General features: G+C 47.5%; 1 protein-coding gene across 2 annotated transcripts in view; it reads left to right on the forward strand.

Annotated features, from left to right (window-relative positions):
* Nucleotides 1–3512: 3512 nt before the first annotated feature.
* The window catches only part of SFRP1 (secreted frizzled related protein 1), a 159063-nt gene continuing 142601 nt past the window's right edge, over nucleotides 3513–19974 (forward strand). The window contains exon 1 of one of the 2 annotated variants that reach the window (XM_069617624.1): nucleotides 3513–4319. In XM_069617624.1, coding sequence (XP_069473725.1) covers nucleotides 3776–4319 — 544 coding nt within the window. In that variant the 5' untranslated portion in view covers nucleotides 3513–3775. The remainder of the gene's footprint in view (nucleotides 4320–19974) is intronic. The other variant, XM_069617623.1, reaches the window with a different exon arrangement.

The following is a 19974-nucleotide window of genomic DNA, read 5'->3' on the forward strand; positions in this document are numbered from 1 at the left end:
GCGTGAGGGGTTGGTTCTCTAGATTCTCAGGGGAAAGGCACTCACACTGATGTCTGTCGAGACGGGCCAGGGGCTTGGTGGGCATGGGTTTTCATTCTTAAAGGGAGAATACAAACTGGACGACACAAAACAATAGGCGAATGTTCTGTATAGTGTAACATACGTTAGATTGGTGCAGCACTGGTCTGCAATGTACCGTCTGCTTGGGATCGCCAATGGGACGACACAGGCCATGGCACGCTTGGACGCCTTCTTTTGGATTCGTGGCGCTCTGGGAGCTGATTTATTAAAGTGATTTGTCACACACACGCACAAACACATACACACACGCACACACGCACGCAGGGGGGGGGGGGTACTAATAATTCATTAATAAAGCTGTTCCAAACACTTTCTAAACGATTATGCTTTTGACATCAACATTGTTACTCATACTATCAACCTATGAAGGAAGAAAGTCGACCTTTCGCATGACTCCAAACTGCAGGCCCCGTGGAAGTCACAACAGCGTGTAATAAACTTCCCGAGCTTTCGTTTCAGGAATGCACGCAGGTGCGTCTTCACACAGGTTTACTTTCTGCTGGATGTCTCTGAAAGGACCGGGAAGCACCAGAGTCACCTTGTGACTCCATTGTGAACTGCGGCACTGGATCACTTTGGATCCTAATCCTGGATTCCGGATCACTTTGGATCCTGATCCTGGATTCCGGATCACTTTGGATTCTAATCCTGGATTCCGGATCACTTTGGATCCTAATCCTGGATTCCCTGCTTCGCGAAAAGCGTGATCTTGGCCGAATACGGGTTTCCTCTTGGGATCGGTTCCTTTTTCTGAAAAAGGGCTTCAGTTCCGTGTGGAGTCTGGACACATGTATTAGCTACTCCCCCCACCCCCCCCCCCAACCTCCCCCAATGCACTGGCCACTCGTCCAGTCCGAGATGCCTGCTACCTCTGTGTTATGACCTTCACTGCCATAAGGTGTCACGCCTGCAGCTCACATAATTTTGGCAGGACAGCTCAGCCTTTGGTGGTTGATAATTCGTCTCCTGTTAGATTGATTAATAGTAACCTGACATTTACAACTGAATAACATAGCAAAACTGCAGCAGCAGGTATGAAATCCAACTCTTTCATTTCTGACTAATATTTGTTGGTCCGAAGAAGGGCCTAGTTGCATCCAGAGAGTCTACTCGTGGCTCTCTGGGAACTAAAACCATGTGACTTAAGCACGCTGCAGGCAATATTGCGAACTATGAGCCTAGAAGCCCAACCTAAAGCAAAGGCAGGTAAGGATGTCTCTGTCAGCATTGAGCTCAATAAAAACAAGAACGTCTCATCCCGTCAGCCCCGTGCCCTCCACTTGTTTCTCAACCATTAGTAATGTAAAGAGGAGTGGTCTTTCCTGCAGGTGATATTGTCTATGTGCTATGATGTAGACAAGGGACGGCGTCGGGGCCTTTCCCATGTTTCAAATGAAACGGGACCTGAGCCTCAGGGGGATCTCACCAGCTGCTGCCCCCAGGTTGGCAGTCTTACTACACAACAGCATATTTCTTTATTTCAGGACGTTAAACGTTTGCTTTGCTGCGCACGCGTTAGCAGGTGCCTTTGCTAGCTGCTGTCACCTTTATTCAAGACTCTAAATGTGCCCTCAGAAGCTGCACCAGCCCCCTAGAGAGGGCGATAGAGGGGCAACTGACGTAGTTGGCTTCCCCTCTGGCCCTCACGATCCTTTCCACTTCCACTCCTCGCAAGGGGAGGCTGGAAACGGAAGGGGCGGTTCCAGGCCAGCTTTTTGCAGCCGGGAATCAACACCCACCCACTCACGCCACAATAGGATGCCAGACAGAACTTCAGGTTGGGAGGTTAGGTGCACTGACAATTTTCTACATTGTTGTCACAGATGAGGATTCACGGGGCGGGGCGATCCTAGCTCAGGAGGACTCGCGCTGCGGATGCTAGCCTCGCGCATGACTTGCTGGCTGCAGGAGCCAGGGTGGGAGAGGCGGGCACTTTCACCCTTAAGCACAGTTGGACTCTTCAACAACTGCACAGTGGCCTGGGCTTTGCTCCATGCAGGGGTATGGGAGTTAACAGACTGTTCCTGGCACGAAAGGCTACCAGAAGTAGGTTTTTACCCGGAAGGACTTAACCAGAAAGTGGCATAGTTCACCCCGAAGGAATGGTAAAGCGAAGTGATGGGTTCATCAGTTTCAAGCCCAGGAACAGCAGAAGACCACCCAGGGAATGTGCTTAGGCCCTGTTTCCCCATGCGTCTGGGCAATGCTCGGATCGCCCGTAAATTGACTCTTTAACAAAGAGGCCTGTTTTAATTTCAACAATGAATATGAGTGTGTTTAAGTTATTTTGTAAAAACTATCTAGAGAAGGGGGGGGCGTAGTGGGGGTCTACCCCCAATATGCAGCGCACACGCTACGCGCTACCTTTGCTGGTGCCCCGCCCCTAGCAGCAGCAACGTTATTACTATTATTGTGCTGCCTTTTCCTCCGCGTTCACCTGCACTTGCACCTTACTGACAAAGAGCAATTACTAGCTTTTCAGCGGACGGTTGGTGTTTCAGCTCCCGCTGGATGCCTGACCCGTGTTAACCGGCCTCCATTAACTTCCTTGCTGCATTCATTTACATCCCTTATTATTAAGCCCCAGAGGGGTGCAGCAGACTTTTACCCCAAACTGTAGGCAATGGGCCCCTCAAACATCATAATGAAATGGGCCCCGGAGAGCCCTGGCCCACCTTCCGCCAGCGCTGTTGTAGACTATGGGACCAAAAAACACAATTCCCAGTTCATCCAAATTGTGTGATCCTCGGCAGATTGCTGCATCTCCTTGAGCATATTTTCCTTCATGAGACCGGAAAGCCCAGCCTTGCCTTGCATGTGAATCAGTTTATAAGGCTGCACAATCTTAGCTGCTCGATGAAATGCTGCAGCACAATCATTTTAGTGCACCATTTTATTCACAGGTCTTTATAAACAATCACACTTTTTAAGCGAGAGTTTTAGAGAATCTGATAACAATCTGTAAAAAAAGTATGATATGTAACTGGAAGCAATGCGTCTTGTAACATATTTTACCTGAATAATGCACCATTGTAACTGTAATGAATGCGTCTTGTATATGTACATGTAAGAAATGCGCCCAAAAGCCCTAGGGCTCGGTGCGCTATATAAATAACAAAATAAATAAATAAATACATTATTATCCACTCAACAACCGATGCCCAGATTGGGTCGAGAATGCAGTGGCTGCTCTTTCCTTGTGGGTTGCAGTTAATGACATTGTTAAACTTTGTCTTAAGGGGTGTTGACCTATGTTTACCTTAAGCAAAATGAGGCCACACAGGCGAAAGTGATTGGCTAATTGAGTGTGTGACTGACACTTGCAAACGCCCGGCTCCGTAGGGGTGGAGAGAAGCAGGGAGAGGGGGAGGACTCGTGGAAAGGGCGAACGCTGATTGGCTGCGGCTGTCCCCTTCAGAAGCAGGCTCCTGCCAGGCTCCCGTCCACTCCAGACCATGCAGTTCTCCGAGGAGGTGCCGCAGACGCACCGCTGAGGGCTGGATGCTCGACCCGACCCCAAGTGAAGAGAGAAAAGCCGCATCGAAGTTGAAAAGCTGAAACCACAGGGGGGAGGAAGGCTTCCCACCAAGAGCAGGCTGTGCACGGGCAGCGCCTTTTGTTCCGCCTGGAGACAACTGCCAAGCACGGCAGGAGAGGGGCAGCCCCAGATCTGTTTCCACTTCATTCTGCCATCATGGGGCGCCCGCAGAGTTTGAGTGGGAGCAGCCGGAATCTTCTGGGGGTCCTCTTGGCGTGCACGTTCGGACTGTCAGCTGGCAGCAAAGCCACCGAGTACGACTACGTGAGCTTCCAGTCGGACATCGGCTCGTACCAGAGCGGGCGATTCTACACCAAGCCGGCGCAGTGCGTGGACATCCCCGTGGACTTGCGCCTGTGCCACAGCGTGGGCTACGAGAAGATGGTCCTGCCCAACCTGCTGGACCACGAGACCATGGCAGAGGTGAAGCAGCAGGCCAGCAGCTGGGTGCCCCTCCTGAACAAGAATTGCCATGTGGGCACGCAGGTCTTCCTGTGCTCCCTCTTCGCCCCCGTCTGCCTGGACCGGCCCATCTACCCGTGCCGCTGGCTCTGCGAGGCCGTGCGGGACTCTTGCGAGCCGGTCATGCAGTTCTTTGGCTTCCACTGGCCGGACATGCTGAAATGCGACCAGTTCCCCCAGAACGACGTCTGCATCGCCATGACCGCCCCCAATGCGACGGAGCCCAGCAAGCCTCAAGGTAAGTGGCACTCCTGCCAACCGCAGGTGATGCGGCCCAATGGGCACGAAATGCACCTCTGTACGAATCCCGGCTCCACTGCATGCATATTACTCCTCTGCTCTTGGCTTCAAGGTCGCTAGTGCCTTGCAGCTGCCTATCAGTTTTAAGTGCTATACTAAGAAACCTAAGGGCACATTTTCATGGACTGCTCGGGTGCCGGGTAACATGTTACGGACATTTACAATGACTTACTGGTGGCACATGTTCTCTATGCACTGGTTAATAGGTGGTCATGTGTTTCTCGTCAGTGCAGATTCCATTTCTGTGCTCGTGCGTGGGCACTGCGTCTTGCACTAGTGCAAAATTACTTCGCACTGGTGCAATACGGGCAATCTAACCGTTGGTGTTTACGTTTAAAGTTAGGGTTACCATACCAGGTACAACTCAATCTCTGTGGACCCGCTTGTTTCCAGACACACGCCTTCCTTTTGCAAACTATGATAATCTGCTCAATGTAATTGAAGTAAATGAATACCACAACTCCCAGAATGCATTTGGTTCTTAACCTAAAACAGGGACCTGGCTGCATTTAGTGATCTAATTCCATGCCGATGATGAAAGGGGGTGCATAAGACAGAAGCCTGATATGGAGCAAAGCAAGCATCAACAAGCGGCATTGGTTAAGCAGTATTCTCTGTGAAGAGGGGATCTGAGTTGAATTCGTGGCTTACCCATGTCCAGACCAAGATGTGTGATTCTGGGCACATTAGGATCAGTATACATCGCACAAAAAGCTCTCACCTGACTATAGACTTGATGTACGTGCCCTCCCAGGGCAATGCTCGCTATATGTGTAGTGGGCATATACACCCCACAATGTAGCACACACCTGCACCAAACTATTACAGAACACTTTGGACATTCTTGGGCACACGTTTGCGTTATTGCAAACATCTCAAAATTACTTTTTGTCCCATATCCCTACTCTGCGAATCTTCGGAGTGCTTAGAAACACCCCCCCCAATACCAAGTTCTATATATGAAGAAAAAAAAACAATACACTTGACTTGACAAGTGAAGCCAGGGCCCACGTTGCAGAAGATTTCCAAATTGCCCTAGTGTCAAAAACTGAAACAATACGTATTTGCAATACGGCCACTTTTATCTGCCTGCAAATAGCACCCCGTCACTTTTTCAGACACCAAAGCAGAAGACAGACAGTTTGCTGGAAGGTTCGAGGTGCGTTATGCTTTGCTGGTGCGATGTCTTCTATAGAGTGTCGGAGCGGGGCGTTCTCCAGTAAGACCCACGCAGTAATGTCCGGGCTTTAGCCATCGGCCCTGCCCCAGCGAAGGCTGCAGCCACTCGGCTTCCACTGGCCCGTAACTCGCTAGAAGTCTCTGGCGGCGGCGGAAGGGCGCGCTTGGATCCTCTGGGCGCATCATTCTCTGCAGTCAGTGCGGTGGGAAACGGCGTGGGATCCTGGGGTGCAGGCAGGGCTGAGTGACACTCGCGCATCTCCCAGGAGGTGCAGCTGGAAAAACAACCGACTGATGGCCGCACCGGGGGGGCATTCGCTTTCCCAGGGAGGCCGGGTGACCTCTGCCAAGAAAGGGCCATTGGCTACTTGGCCAGGCTCTACATGTTGGTCTGCGCGTTCACGGGAGCGTAGAGAGGGGTAGAGGTGTGACGTGTGACACCCATCTCTATGCCTTATTCTTAAGGGTGAGGAGAAGGCGCCCGGGTTGCTTTGCTGCCTTTTCGCCCCCTCCCCCACCTCGTGTCCCATCACTGATTACTTTGCCACACAGGCCTCACAGCGAGCAGATGTGACGTGCTTTGCAGGGGTCCGCGTGGAAGGTCGGGGTATTTCTAGCCAAGCCAGATAAGACCCCCTCCCCCCCCCGCTGATATGTTAAAATAACCCGTCTCCTCTTCTCTTTCCTGGGGGCTGTCTTTTACCTCCCCGGGCACGCGAAAAGCCCCCCGCCTGCAGATGAAAGAAACTCGACACTTTTAGGCGATACCAGCTTTGCATGGTGAGCACCGGCCGGAGTTTGGCCTGAGACCGTTTCTGGAGCGAGTGGCCGTGATTTGAAGCCTCTGCCGCTCCCCAGGGCCCCGTGATAAAAAGACTGATAACCTTCTTATCACGCGAGCCCGCCTCTTATCCGCGTCCTGTAATTTAGAACTCTGAGGTTGACCAGCAGGGCAGACGTATTCGAATACACAGGAGCTTCTTGGTACCAAGCAACCTTTCACCCACACCACAAAGGTCAAAATGGACATCACTGGGTGCAGTAAACAACGCAACATACTGTTTTTCCACTGCGTGCCAAGGTTCGAGCCCTGACAGGGACGACTCTGCCTTTCATCCATTGCACGTTGATACATTGAGTACTGCTTACATGAATAGACTAAGATTGTATTTGCAGCAAATCAAACAGTTGTGGCTAGTATTATACAACCAGGCCATTGAAGGTTCTACCGAAACAGTGGTAGAAGTGTACCGAAAAAAAGTAGTGGAACTGTGGTCTCGACAGCGGAGAGGATAGGTGGAAGCCTAGTGCAACTTGTGACAAAGTGGTGTGGCCGGGGCATCGGGGCATTGCCATAGTCTAAGGGACTAGTAACTAAGGCCACTATTTCAACTTTACACTTGCACGGGGACGTGAATGGACTAATCCTTTATATAGAATGGTGAAAATGGTTGTAAAAAGTACAGGAATGGTAAACATAAATAAATAAAAGTAGTGGAACAGCGGTCCCAACCGGCCCCAACCGTTCCCGCTCACTTCGATCACTGTACCAAAACGTAAACTACTGAGAAAAGAAAGTTCTAAGCTGAAGGCAAAGGGGAGGGACCGGGCACGTCTCGTGAAGATTAAATGAAATAAGGCATTATACCCTTAATGTGAGGGTGCCCTACAGGGCAACGTTAGCATGTTGGAGATCTGTCCAGAACACCCATGCCTCTTTTAAGCATGGCATTTCCCCATCTGTAATGGCATGGGAGGCTGAAAAACAATAGTCTGGAGAGTTGCCCAGAGCAATGCCAGCGGTTATGATTCATTCGAAACCTTCCAGCCATCACTATCCTGTGTTCCCGATGTCGCCCTACGCGGGACGGGTATGTCCAGATGTGGGGTTCGAGCTTGCCTTGCCCAGAGACCCAAGCTACACCTCACTGACCATGGCCAAGGTGCCTGAAACATGTCAGGTTTTTTTTGTGGTTTCTGCAGAAGTGGTGTGACCGAGCAGTGTGGGATGGACAGCCCCTTTTAGGGGGGTGAGGGGGGGGGGGGCAAGCCTGATTTGCAATTGGTCTTTTGGGGGGACCAATCCTGATTTGCAGTTGGTCTTTTGGGGTGGGTCCAAGCCTGATTTGCAATTGGTCTCTTGGGGTGGGACCAAGCCTGGTTTGCAGTTAGTCTTTTGGGGTGGGACCAAGCCTGATTTGCAGTTGGTCTGTTCCTTTCTGGAATGACACAGCAGACTAAAGGTGGTCTGAACGGTTGCCCGGTACCATACCGGTGGTTATGATTTATTCAAAACCTCCAGCCGCAGAAGTGCCTTGCGTGGTTAAAGAACTCCACTGCGATACATCTGCACCTTAAAGTTACAGAGTAGACTCCCAGGGCAACTTGCTCAGCCTTTTATCCCCCAGAGGTAAATACATTGAGCAAAAGTGACTCGAGGAATTGTGATGAATGTTTTTATCACACACGAAAAAAACAAGACCTGTACTGACGAGCGGTTTACGTGAGAACAATTTGTTAGAAAACCCATTACTTCAAAATACTTGAGTACTGTTCAGCCATTGTGTCAAACACGCATTTCACAACGCTGAGGCTTTCAGGTTTACTATAGAGAATTCTGAAGAGTTTGTACGCTATGGGCCTGATCTACAACGTTTTTTTCAATGGGAAGTTCCATTTGAAAAACACTGTAAATCACGCTCTAAGGGGCCGATTCATGGAATTTGTTGCACGGTTCAAAGTGACTTTGCACTGCTGAAAAATGACTTTGCACTGCCGACACAAACTCTGATTCATGGAACTCTGCAAAGTGTATTTTTGCAGTGCAGAGTTAATTTTGCACAGCAAACATGACTTTGCACTGCAAAAACACACTTTGCACAGTTGCATGAATCAGGGTGTGTGTCGGCTGCGCAAAGTCACTTTTCACAAGTGCAAAGTCACTTTGAACCGTGCAAAAAATTCCATGAATCGGGCCCTAAATCTTTTCCTTTCAGCTCGCCCCACAGCGTCGTTTACTAAACACTGAAAAAAAGGCAAGACAAATGAATACAACGGGATAAGATATTGTGCCTTGTCTCACGAAAGGTTCTTTGAGGTCTGAAATGATATGGAATGATCTAAGTTGGACCAATACAAGGTCTCTCAAACTACAATGCACAGTCTTTGTTATTCACCAAGAACATATTACAAAAAGCCACTGAAAGGAAACCTGTGAGTTACAGCAGAGACTAATTGTCATATGTTTAATTTGGCAGAAGGAGGGTGCTATGCTTTGGAATAATTACGAGTAGGATAATCCAGACTACATGTCTCTCCCTGGCAGCCCCCTGGGTTTTGCCATTATGTTTTGGGGTGTATTTTGATTTTCAGTATTGTTATGTGGTTGTATTGTATCGGGCAGTACTCGTGAAGTCTTATTTTTATGCTGCTAGGTCTGTGGGACAAACCTCTTTCTTTTCTGTAAAATCCAATGCCAACATCTTGCGTTCATATGATAATAAGTAAGATGGGCACATGCCAGGCCTCGAGATTAGTGATCAGAATAATGCCATGCACACATGTCTACTTTGATGACCGTGTGGCTTTGTTGAGCTGGGACCCCAACTTGCATGGATTGGTGAGATTACAACGAAAAAAAAAACATCGAGGAAGAACACCGCGGGCTTTTCTTTGAGGTCATTTCAACGCAAGTATATGTGGGGGAGACACCCCATAGCCCCCCCATAATCCCCGACATTAGTTATAAACCTTACCCACCGCCCCCACATATATTTATGTTGAAATTCGACTAAGAAACCGCGAGGTTTTCGTACTCGATGTTTTCTGCAGCACAGTATTCAGCGTATATCCCTTTCATGACCCCGCCTTACCACTGATACGTGTTGGCTATATTTCAGGGGCTATCTTGTTATCTCTTGTTTTGGAGGATTTCAGTAGCCACTTGGACTACCGTCCCCATACTGATTTGCTGCTGCAAAGAGCTGCATTTATGTTTCATGCTAATACATACCTGATTTATTTAGCGTGCAGCAGATCTTCCATGTTATGTTATATTATTACACTTTCTGCTGCGCCCCACGGTCCTTTTCATGATCTGTTAGTGTTATCACATACAGGCTCGGACTGGCCTATAGGGCAATAGGCCCGTGAACGAACCAAAAACACAAAATGCTGGTGTGGGCCCGTTTTCTTGGTCAAAGTGGGCCACTTTTGTGGCCAATAAGGGCCAGTTTGATGAGTTACTTCACTATGGGTTTTGAAACATTTTATTCTTATTGTATAAGCGCCTAACAAGCAAACAATACGTAAATAAATAAAGAAATATGCAGATAATAGTTATGATCAGTGTTGCTGAATAAATATTCTTTAAAATGCACAATTTGCATCACATTTTATATTTTTAAAAAGGTCTCCTGGGGTACTATTTAAACAGTGTCACAAAAGTAATGAATAGCCGTTTTCAACTGTCGGCCACTTTTTCATTGGTGCCCGAGACAATTTAATGGCCCAGTCCGACCCTGATCACACCTGAAAAAGAAGGACATTGGTTTGATTGCTGGAGCAGCCGAAAATTCAAAGTAGCTGAGTCCTATTTGTGTGGAGAGCCCTTGGGGCATCTGTAACTAGAACACAGCCGTGGGGTGCCCTTAGTGTGAATATGCCTGGGTTGGGACCGCGTTTTACACATTGGCGTGAGATGTGGATTTCTTGTGTTGTGGTGGTTGATGGAAGGGAGGCGGTCAGTTGCTATGGGTGCGCGGCTGGGACACGCAGTGAATAGAGATCCAAGGCCGGGTATCTTATCCGATATATCCGTGGTGACGTGGCACGTTGTCGAGCAGAATCATTGTTAACAGGATTCCTGTAGCTCCCTGCAGTGGGCTGGTATACCTTGGACCGCTATATACACATTGGTGTGAGATGTGGAGATCGTTTGTTGTGGTGGTTGTTGGAAGGGAGGCGGTCAGTTGCTATGTGTGGGCGGCTTCGTTGGTATGTGTATTTTCAGGTGAAAAGACGAATTTGTGCATGCTAGTGGTGCACGGAGCGAATAGAGACCCAAAGCCGGGTATCTTATCTGGAATATCCGTGGTGACGTGGGATGCTGTCGAGCAGAATCATTGTGAACAGGATTCCTAGAGCTCCCTCCAGTGGGCTGGTATCCCTGGCAGCAGACAGCATGCAGCACCTGGGCTTAAATGACAGTGGAGCAAAAAGAGAGGAAGATATCCCGCAGCAGGCTGCAGTGAGGACTAGGCCGCAGCAGAGCAAGATACCGGCCGGCGACACCACACGTAGAAGAATGCCGACAAACCACCAGTGAGGAGATCATAGTGGAGCAAATAACAGTCGGAGGTACCTCTGAGCAGATAAAAAACTTTAAGATTTAGTAACTAGTTTATTCAAACAGGGTTGTTTTCTGAAAACAGCATCATTTTCCTCTTTTCGCATTGATATGGTAAGTTGAATCCAGTTCTTTGAGGTGTAGAAAGGAAAGGATCTGCCAGATCCTCTGGCTCTTCTGACATGTGGCATGGTCAGGGGATGTGTGGCACTTCAGGTCTGCCAGATCCTCTGGCTCTTCTGACATGTGGCATGGTCAAGAGATGTGTGGCACTTGAGATCTGCCAGATCCTCTGGCTCTTTCCACATGTGGCATGGTCAGGAGATGTGTGGCACTTCAGATCTGCCAGATCCTCTGGCTCTTCTGACATGTGGCATGGTCAGGAGATGTGCGGCACTTCAGATCTGCCAGATCCTCTGGCTCTTTCCACACGTGGCATTGTCAGGAGATGTGTGGCACTTCAGATCTGCCAGATCCTCTGGCTCTTTTGACATGTGGCATGGTCAGGGGATGTGCAGCACTTCGGATCTGCCAGATCCTCTGGCTCTTCCCACATGTGGCATGGTCAGGAGATGTGTGGCACTTGAGCACAGAGTCCTGTTTGGTGAGTATTTTCTTACAGTTTGCTTCAGATATTGTAGAGCCTCTCCATAAACACATTTATGTGTACGGGTCAACGTCTTAAATTGGATTCTCTTTTCTATAGGTAACCAATGCAGCTCCCTTCGATACTGTGAAATGTGATCCCTTCTCGTTGCAGTGTAGATCATTCGGACTGCATCGTTCTGACTGTCTGCAACCTTTGGATGTTACCTTTACCTGCACCGCCTCAAAATCCTGTTGAGGCGCTCTATGTCTGGCAGGAACAGGTGCCCCTTATTCGGCAATGAATAATTTATTAGGAGTGCAAAATCTCTCTTCACCGAATGAGCAACTTCTTATGTTTGCGGGGTACATTGTAATGTTACTTCAAATGCCACCTTAATATTGGGAGTAGAGACACCTTCACTCACTGACTTGGGCACAGTGCGCCACTCTCAGGGTCTTTTGGCACAGTATGGAATGGCATTAACAAAACTTGCCTCCAGTGGAGGCGCGCAGGCTTATTTTGGCATGCATTTCTTATTTTAGGTGCTGAGCTGATTGTGGGTGCACTTCAACTTTGATTAATTCCTGGGTGTTGCGTTGAACTTCTTTGGGCAGTGGAGTAACTTTGCTGAAAATGTTGGGGTGGAGGGGACACGACATCCCAATGAAGGTGGCCCCCGCCAAGTGAGTGAGACAAAATGGTGTGCCACAAAACATGAGGGGCACAAACACCCTTGCCCCCTCTCCCCCTAAAATGACACCCATGTTTTAGGGAGACTGCCATCTTATTTGGGCATGCTGGGGCACCGATTTCGGGTGCTTAGTTATTACGCATCCTTGGGTAATTTCTGGGTGATGATTCTGTTGTTATGAAGACTTCCAGGGCTTTTACACAGGTCCATTGCTGCTGCCATCTCAGGCATCTTTGGAGCTGCTAAGACAGTTCATTGTTTTGAGGTACTCCATCTTTGCCTTGTTTGAGGATGGAAAGAGGTTGCACAGAGTTAGGATCATTTAGAAATGGTTTGTTGTGTTGCTAACAGGGTTGGATGCACTATCATGCACTGTGCTCTGCTTTTGTGGATAACAAGGGCCTGATTATGAGTTTGGTGATAGTGGTAAAACATATGGTATTTAGGATGATTTACCACTTTGCCAAATGCCACATTTTGTTTCTGATATTTTTTATATCTGCTTTTGTTTGGCGATCGGTACCTCCCCATGAAGGCATTACTGCATGTGGTAATTGACACACTTTGTAGTTGCTGCCTGCAGCCATTGCCGATCCCCATGAAACCCTATGGAACTCCAAAATGGGGAATAACCGAAGTGTCTGCATGGCTTGAAATCCTGGGGATCTTTCTGGCTGCAAGCAGTTTGCTGCATGCAACAACAGGAACTGAGTTTGGTGGTATTGCTGGATGTAACATTACCAAACTCATACATTCTTTGATGTATGTGTGTTTGGCATATGGGGTTATTTAGAGGTGTTATGTTTGGAAGCTGTTTCTAAAACACAGTGTTTCCCATTCTATGGCCCTGTGGCACTGCTTGTGGGAGTGCTTAGATGTGTGTGGGTGTAGGATGAAGCAGCTATTAGTGGCATGATACAAATGTATAACATGTACGCCTTTGGGGCTGCCTAGAACTGTGTGGGGGGTTTTGAATGTTTCTGGCTATTTGGAGGTATTTGGGGTGCTCGAATATATATGGCTAGTTAGATGTGACTGGGGTGGCTAAGCTGTGTGTGGTTGCTCAGAATGCTGTATCGACGTGAGCTTTATCTGGGTTTGACAGGATGTATGTGGGGGTCACCCTGTATTTGGGCATCATCACGAGTTTGGTGGTATGCCCACTGGGATACAAGCCAACGTTATTTGCGTTAGCGACTACCCGTCTGGAGTTATTACCACCGGATCACGAGTTGGGCGCTAAACATTACTCCCTATTCCAATTTTTGGCGCAATTACGTGCAGTAATACCGGCTGCGGTTATTGCGCATAAAATTGGCATTTTCCTGGCGTGTTTACCCTCAGCTCTAAGCTGTGAGTCAACATGCCAGGCTCTAGATAGGGTACTAAATGTTACAGCTGCGTTTAAGGGCTAACGCCCAACTCGTGATGAGGCCCTCTGTCTCATCTATAGGGCCTCATTACGATTTTGGCGGTGTGGTATAAACAGTGGTAATGGAGTGGTAACAGAAGTACCACTCCATTACCGGCGCATTACCACACTGCCAAGCTACAGGTTTCTAGGTAAAGCAGAGGAACCACCTCCAGAAGAATGCTGGAGGTAATTTCTCTGCCTTGCTGTCCCAAAACAGCCAAATCAGCGGTATGCCCATCTGTGATAATACTGCTGGTGGTAATACCGCCAAAATCCCCATGAAGTCCCATGGACTCCAATTAGTGAGGACTAAAACCACCCACCACCACTTGGTATCCAATGGTAATACCGCCGGACCAATCAGTGGTAACAGTAATACAGTTTCGTGGTATCTTGGTGGTATTACTGCTGAGATACCACCAAACTCGTATTGAGGCTGTATGAGTCAGCAGGATATTGTTGCACCTAGAGTGCCTACTGATGCATGCCAGTGTCAACCAAACTCAGTGCAATCCTTCTGCTGGGAAGGGCCACACAAGCTAAGCATGACAACTTTAGTTTGACACACCAGGCCACCTCTGATAGTGTACTTACGCTGAGATGTGACATCACCCATTACTGTCCCCCCAAATTCAAAAAGACAAAAATGAGTGCCAGGGCAAGGAAGAGTGGGAGTACTTTCAGTGCAGGGCCTGCAGCGGTTGAGCCATCCCTTCTTCCCTCCATCACCAGGAAAGTCGTGTCCATGGTGGTTTCAGTAGTTCCCTTCCTAAATAGCCTGAACTCAAATGACTTGAACTCATTTGGACAAGCAGAACAGGCTATTACATTCCCCTCACTCTTGGAGATACGCAATTTGGAATTTTGATCACATTATGACTTGCAATTTTATTCACAAATGAACTGGTTTTATGGATTGAGTGCATTGGCTTTTTTTTATGGCACAAGTAATTGAGGATTAATCCCATTACGAAATTTGTCTAATTGCTTTAGTGCTATTTATTTCTGTACTTCACCTTTAACTTATTTCTTTTTTTTTAAAACGTTTTGTTAAGGTTGAATTTGGTTTAACCAATAAACAAATACAAAATAAATTAAAAAAAGAAAGTCTTGTAAACTTTAGAAAACGACCAAGACGCACTTATGGATGAGTGCCATTTTCTTTTCTTCTTGGTGATGAAAGATCAGACATGTTGCTCCTTTTAAGTTTGTCCTGGCATTACTTGCCATTATTCTCATGCATTACAATGAGTGCGATAACCCGATGAGTTAATGAACCTGCCGCTGCTCAGTCACAAGCTCACACTTCAGTTCGTTGTCTCAGGCTTTAATCGCTTTGACATCCATAGAATGAGCACCATTTATTTGGACACTTTGGAAACTAGACAGCAAAGGTTGTGCAGATCTGCAAGATTTAGCTGGAAAGAGCAGTATCACAAAAACATGCTAATATTATAACGCATCTTCCCACCCACCAGTGGGCTGGAGGTCTTAACATATCTATTGTTTAGAATTGTGAATTCTTTGCAGATTGAGGGATACAGGAATGTCGTCCTCGTCTGGGTGATGCACAGCTTCGGCTTAGTTGGGGTTGCACGCTCATTTAACTAATTTGTCACTGTAAAGTGCTGGATAAATTTGCTAGTGCAAAGCCATTATCCTCCTTGAGGGTTCAAATTGGTCATTCTAAAGGTTGCGTGCAAGATATGTTTGAGGGGTAGAACCATGCATCACTGAGGAACACTAATCCCTAAGAGGGCCATGCCAGGCCAGGATTGGGTGAATCCTGTCCAGCCCATGCAGGCATCCTGTGCAAACCACACACTGCCTTCATCAACATCTTCCTGCTGACATACCATGTAACCAAAGACCAAAAACTGTTCACATGCCAGAGGTCTCCGAGTAATGCATCATTGGACCCGAAAATCCCACCAATGATTGCCCCATTGCAGGGCTCAAGCGGAACTGCAAGACTGGAGAGCACCCTCTCCGCACAACTCCAGTCAAGACATTGAATCCGACACAGCATTGGGTTTGAGAGACCCCTTCCATCGAGCAGAAACCGCACTGCTCTCAGAATGGCTCACCCACTAGAACTAGCAGACAAAAACACCCTTGCAATGTTGACCACGCACCGCCTCTTCGTGGCATGATACCGTGAATAACACCATCCTTCTGCACTGCCAATAAAATGTGGCCAACTTCTCACTGCTGCCTACTGGCACGACTCAGAAACCTATTGTCCACATACAATCCTGTGAAGTGTGGAGTACCTCAGGGCTCTCCCATCTCCCCCTAATTCTTTTACCAATTTTCAAAAGCCACTCATGGACCTACTCACAAATATCAACTCTCCTTCCACTCTTGTGCATATGGCCTGCAAACGACCTAATAATGGTCATGGGTGAATAAGACCGATGTCCACTTTTGTGTTGTGGATTCAAAGCCACAGAGTAGTGGAAGGGACAAAACAGCAGCCCGGTCAATGCTGCTCAAACTGTAATTCACAGTCCCGACTCACCTCATCTACGCCCTCATTTGTTGGTAAGCAAGTGACGCATTTAGGTATCATTAGAGATGGCAACTTTAGCATTACATCACATGTAGTCACCATGGTTAAATCAGCAGCCTTTCAAATCTAACTCCTCAAAATATGTGTACCCTACACACCAATAGAGAATTTCACAATGAAGGTACGATCACTGGTAAACTCGAGGATTGGCTACTGTAGTGTCCTTCATGCAGAGACAACCTCTGCTAACAAACCTCAAAGGCTACAAAAAGTCTCGAACATGGGGGGAGGCAAGTCCCAAATGACTCTGCAGTGTACATTGGCTTCTGGTGCAGGCCAGCATCTCCTTGAAGATCCTCTGCCTTGAATGCACATGCCTGGCTGACTTCGGAACTTGTTCCCTACAAGACACGATCTCCTGCTACTGACACAAGAAAGCCATGCACTCCACAGGGAACGACTGCTTGCTTATCCCAAAAACAGCTCACAAGACCAGAAGACCTGGTGCAGTCGCTTCCCGCCTCTGGGATAACACCAGTAAAGACACAACTCACACCCAATCTGATGTCTTTCATGGTAACACTCAAGACGCACCTGGTTTAACAAAACACCTGGGAAGACCCACTTTGGAATCTGCCCAACACACAAGAATTAATTAAGTTATGCAGAGAACTTGTCACAAATAAATAAACAGAAACCTAAGCTTTTTCATTATTTGAGGAGGCAAGTTTTGTTCTTTCTTTAGGTAAAATATACTATTGGAAATGCCATATTTGTAGGATTCGTAGAAATGATGACTAGGATACAAAACAAATGGGAGATCATATAATAAGCCTGTAATCATAAATCATGCAATCCTTCACATTTTTAGCCTTCTTTAAAAAGCGTGTTGACAACAGCTTATGAAGGCAACAACATCTAATTTTTTGAGTTTAACTGTACTTTGATGGATGAAAAAATCAACACATCCGGGGTCTCTTTTTTATTGGCCTACTTAAAAATAATACACTATTGTGGTAGGATGCATTAGCCTTCAAAGTTTAATAAGCTTCCTCTTCAGATGGTAGCATTAGAATGAAAAAGCAGGCATGCATGGCTAAATAAAATGTAACCGTTACATTGGCAGGTTGTAAACAGAAAAGGTGTATCATTTAGTGTTTTGTTCACAGCTAGGCCATTGGGCCACATTCCAAGTTGGGTGGTCTGGTAAAAAAGTGCCGGTATTCGTGGATACCGGCATTTTACCGGACCGCCCAGCTACGGGTTTGTCAGTGGGGCACCTGGGTTTCCTACCAGCAAAAAAAGCCCTCTTGACCGGCACCGGCACAGCAAATCCCCTCATGGAGTCCTATTGGACTCCAGGAATGGGCATTATCTCCGTCCCTCCGGTACTCGTAATCGCGCAGCAATGCTGCCGGACCGAGTGCTGGAAACGGTAACAGCCTTTGCCGGTAACCTGGCGGGTTTACCGCCAAGGTTGTAATGAGGTGCTGCATAGAAACGGCGATAAAAGAGAATGAAGCCAAATCTGCATTCCCAGGGTTTGCACATCGTTCCCTTTGAAGTTGTTGCTCCCTCTAGGAAATGGGCGTGTTTAATGGAGCAGGAATCCCTACACCGCGTGGGATGAACGGAGTTATCATGATCCTGATAAATGGCCCGCTCTGCAAATCGCTCCTCTTGGAAGCGGTTGGAGCCTAGAGGGGGTGGACGTGCCAGAAATTTGAAATGAGCTGCAGATGGACGTAACCTTCATGGCAGAGGGGCATCAGAATTCGTGTGACCTGCAACCTCACCCTGGAAGGAGCACAGCCTTTTCCCTGTCTTACAATAGATCTTCCAGAGACTCAGGAAGAGCCCAAGGGATAATCTGCAAAGCCAAAAGTACAGCACTGCACTAAATCTTACCGCAGGACCTACAGGACAAACAGTCACTAAATCTTACAGGGTGACCTACAGGACAAACAGTTCACTAAATCTTACAGGGTGACCTACAGGACAAACAGTTCACTAAATCTTACAGGGTGACCTGCAGGACAAACAATTCACTAAATCTTACAGAGTGACCTACAGGACAAACAGTTCACTAAATCTTACTGGGTGACCTACAGGACAAACAGTTCACTAAATGTTACAGGGTGAACTGCAGGACAAACAGTTCACTACATCTTACAGGGTGACCTACAGGACAAGCAGTTCAAAGTAACCACCATCTGTTGAAGCACACTAACCGAGAAGTTGTGTTGCATATAAAAAAACTCTTACAGAAAAATCCGGAATTGAGCTAACAGTACAGAGCACACATCGTTTAATATCTGTCAAAAAAGGTAGCAGGCACTCCTCTCCAGAAAGAACATGGCATGATAACCTGTTCTGAGATGAGAGTTTGTAGCACACGCTTTTTGCGCGCTGTACCTTTCACAGATGGGAAATATCCATTTGCATATCAGTCTTTGTCCCGCCCACATGGGCAGTCCAGCACCAAAATGCTATGGCAATTCCTCTCTGAACAAGAGTACCAAAAGCAACCCCATACACGTGTTTCAGCCTTGTTGGGCCTCATCAGTGAGATGAAGCTTTGTCTCTCTGACCACAGTGAGCAGGGAGTCCGCGTCTGGTTGCACCCAGGTAACTCAGGGTGACCAACCCCAATTTAATTTCAAATATATCAAAAAAGGTAGCAGGCGCCCCTCTCCAGAAAGAACATGGCATGATAACCTGTTCTGCTCACTGTACTTTTCACAGATGGGAAATATCCATTTGCATATCAGTCTTTGTCTTGTTTTAATATCTGGCATGATTACATTATCCAGTCCTGATTTTTCCTTCTTTTTGGGAGGCGGGGCCAGTGGTGGACTGGCCTATAGGGAACTCTGGCGATTTCCCGGTACACCTCTGCACCCTGGGCCTCATTTGTGTGGTAACCTATTTTATTTTCAAAATTTCTCATAGCAAAAGGGGTTGGACTTGCTGAAAATGAGTAATGTGGGGCTACTTTGAAAATTATTTCCAGGGCCTCTTGGGGTTCCCAGTGCACCCCTGGTTGAGGCCTGCATAATGATTAATACAAGGCTACAGGCAACAGAACGGAAAACACCAGGCATGGATGGGCTAATAACTTTGGACACAGGGCACCTTGAGAGCTTTGCAGCTCTGGTTCGCCTGACTGGGCCTCTAGCAGGAAATGTGACTTTCAGAGTCACTAGCCAGTCAATGTTATTCCAATGGTTGGTCATTCTTAGGCGAGCCAGGCAGGGTAGTGTCTTCATTTCCCTGTAGCCCGCGACACCTCTGCATTAACACAATTATAATAAACAGGCCACTACCTAATGGTGGCAGTGCCTAGTGTACCCATTTCTTGCCATGTGGGAAAAAGGTTCTCTACAATGTTGTTGCTTTGCCCAGGGTGCTCGTATTCCCATCCACCATAAAATGTGCAGATCCATTTAAAAATGTGTTCCCGTCTGGGTTCTGGCTCTGGGCCTAAATCGAGGAATCCCAGAGGAAGGACTGACTTAATAACTGCTCATAAATATAACAGCCTTTGCCGTGCATGGGTTCTGCAGCCGTTAAACTGCCACATGCCACGTTGCTTACAAAGAAACAACCCACACATTTTATGATGTTAATGACTTGAGGGAAAGCAGCGTCGTCATACATAGGCACACTGGAAACAGAACGGGCCCTTGTCTATTTGCATAGAAGGAGCATTGCTTTGTGGGTCTACGTGTGCTAGGACATTGCCTGTGTTTCCCTCGTGGTTATGTCACAGCTCAACATATTCACTTAGATGAACTCATTCCGGACATCAGGACTTGGCCCTGCTGCGAGCGAGGGAATATTTGCTGTGCCATTCAGTGA

This window comes from Ambystoma mexicanum, chromosome 10 (assembly GCF_040938575.1).
Source record: "Ambystoma mexicanum isolate Mex_15411 chromosome 10, UKY_AmexF1_1, whole genome shotgun sequence".
In the NCBI taxonomy this organism is placed as follows: Eukaryota; Metazoa; Chordata; class Amphibia; order Caudata; family Ambystomatidae; genus Ambystoma; species Ambystoma mexicanum.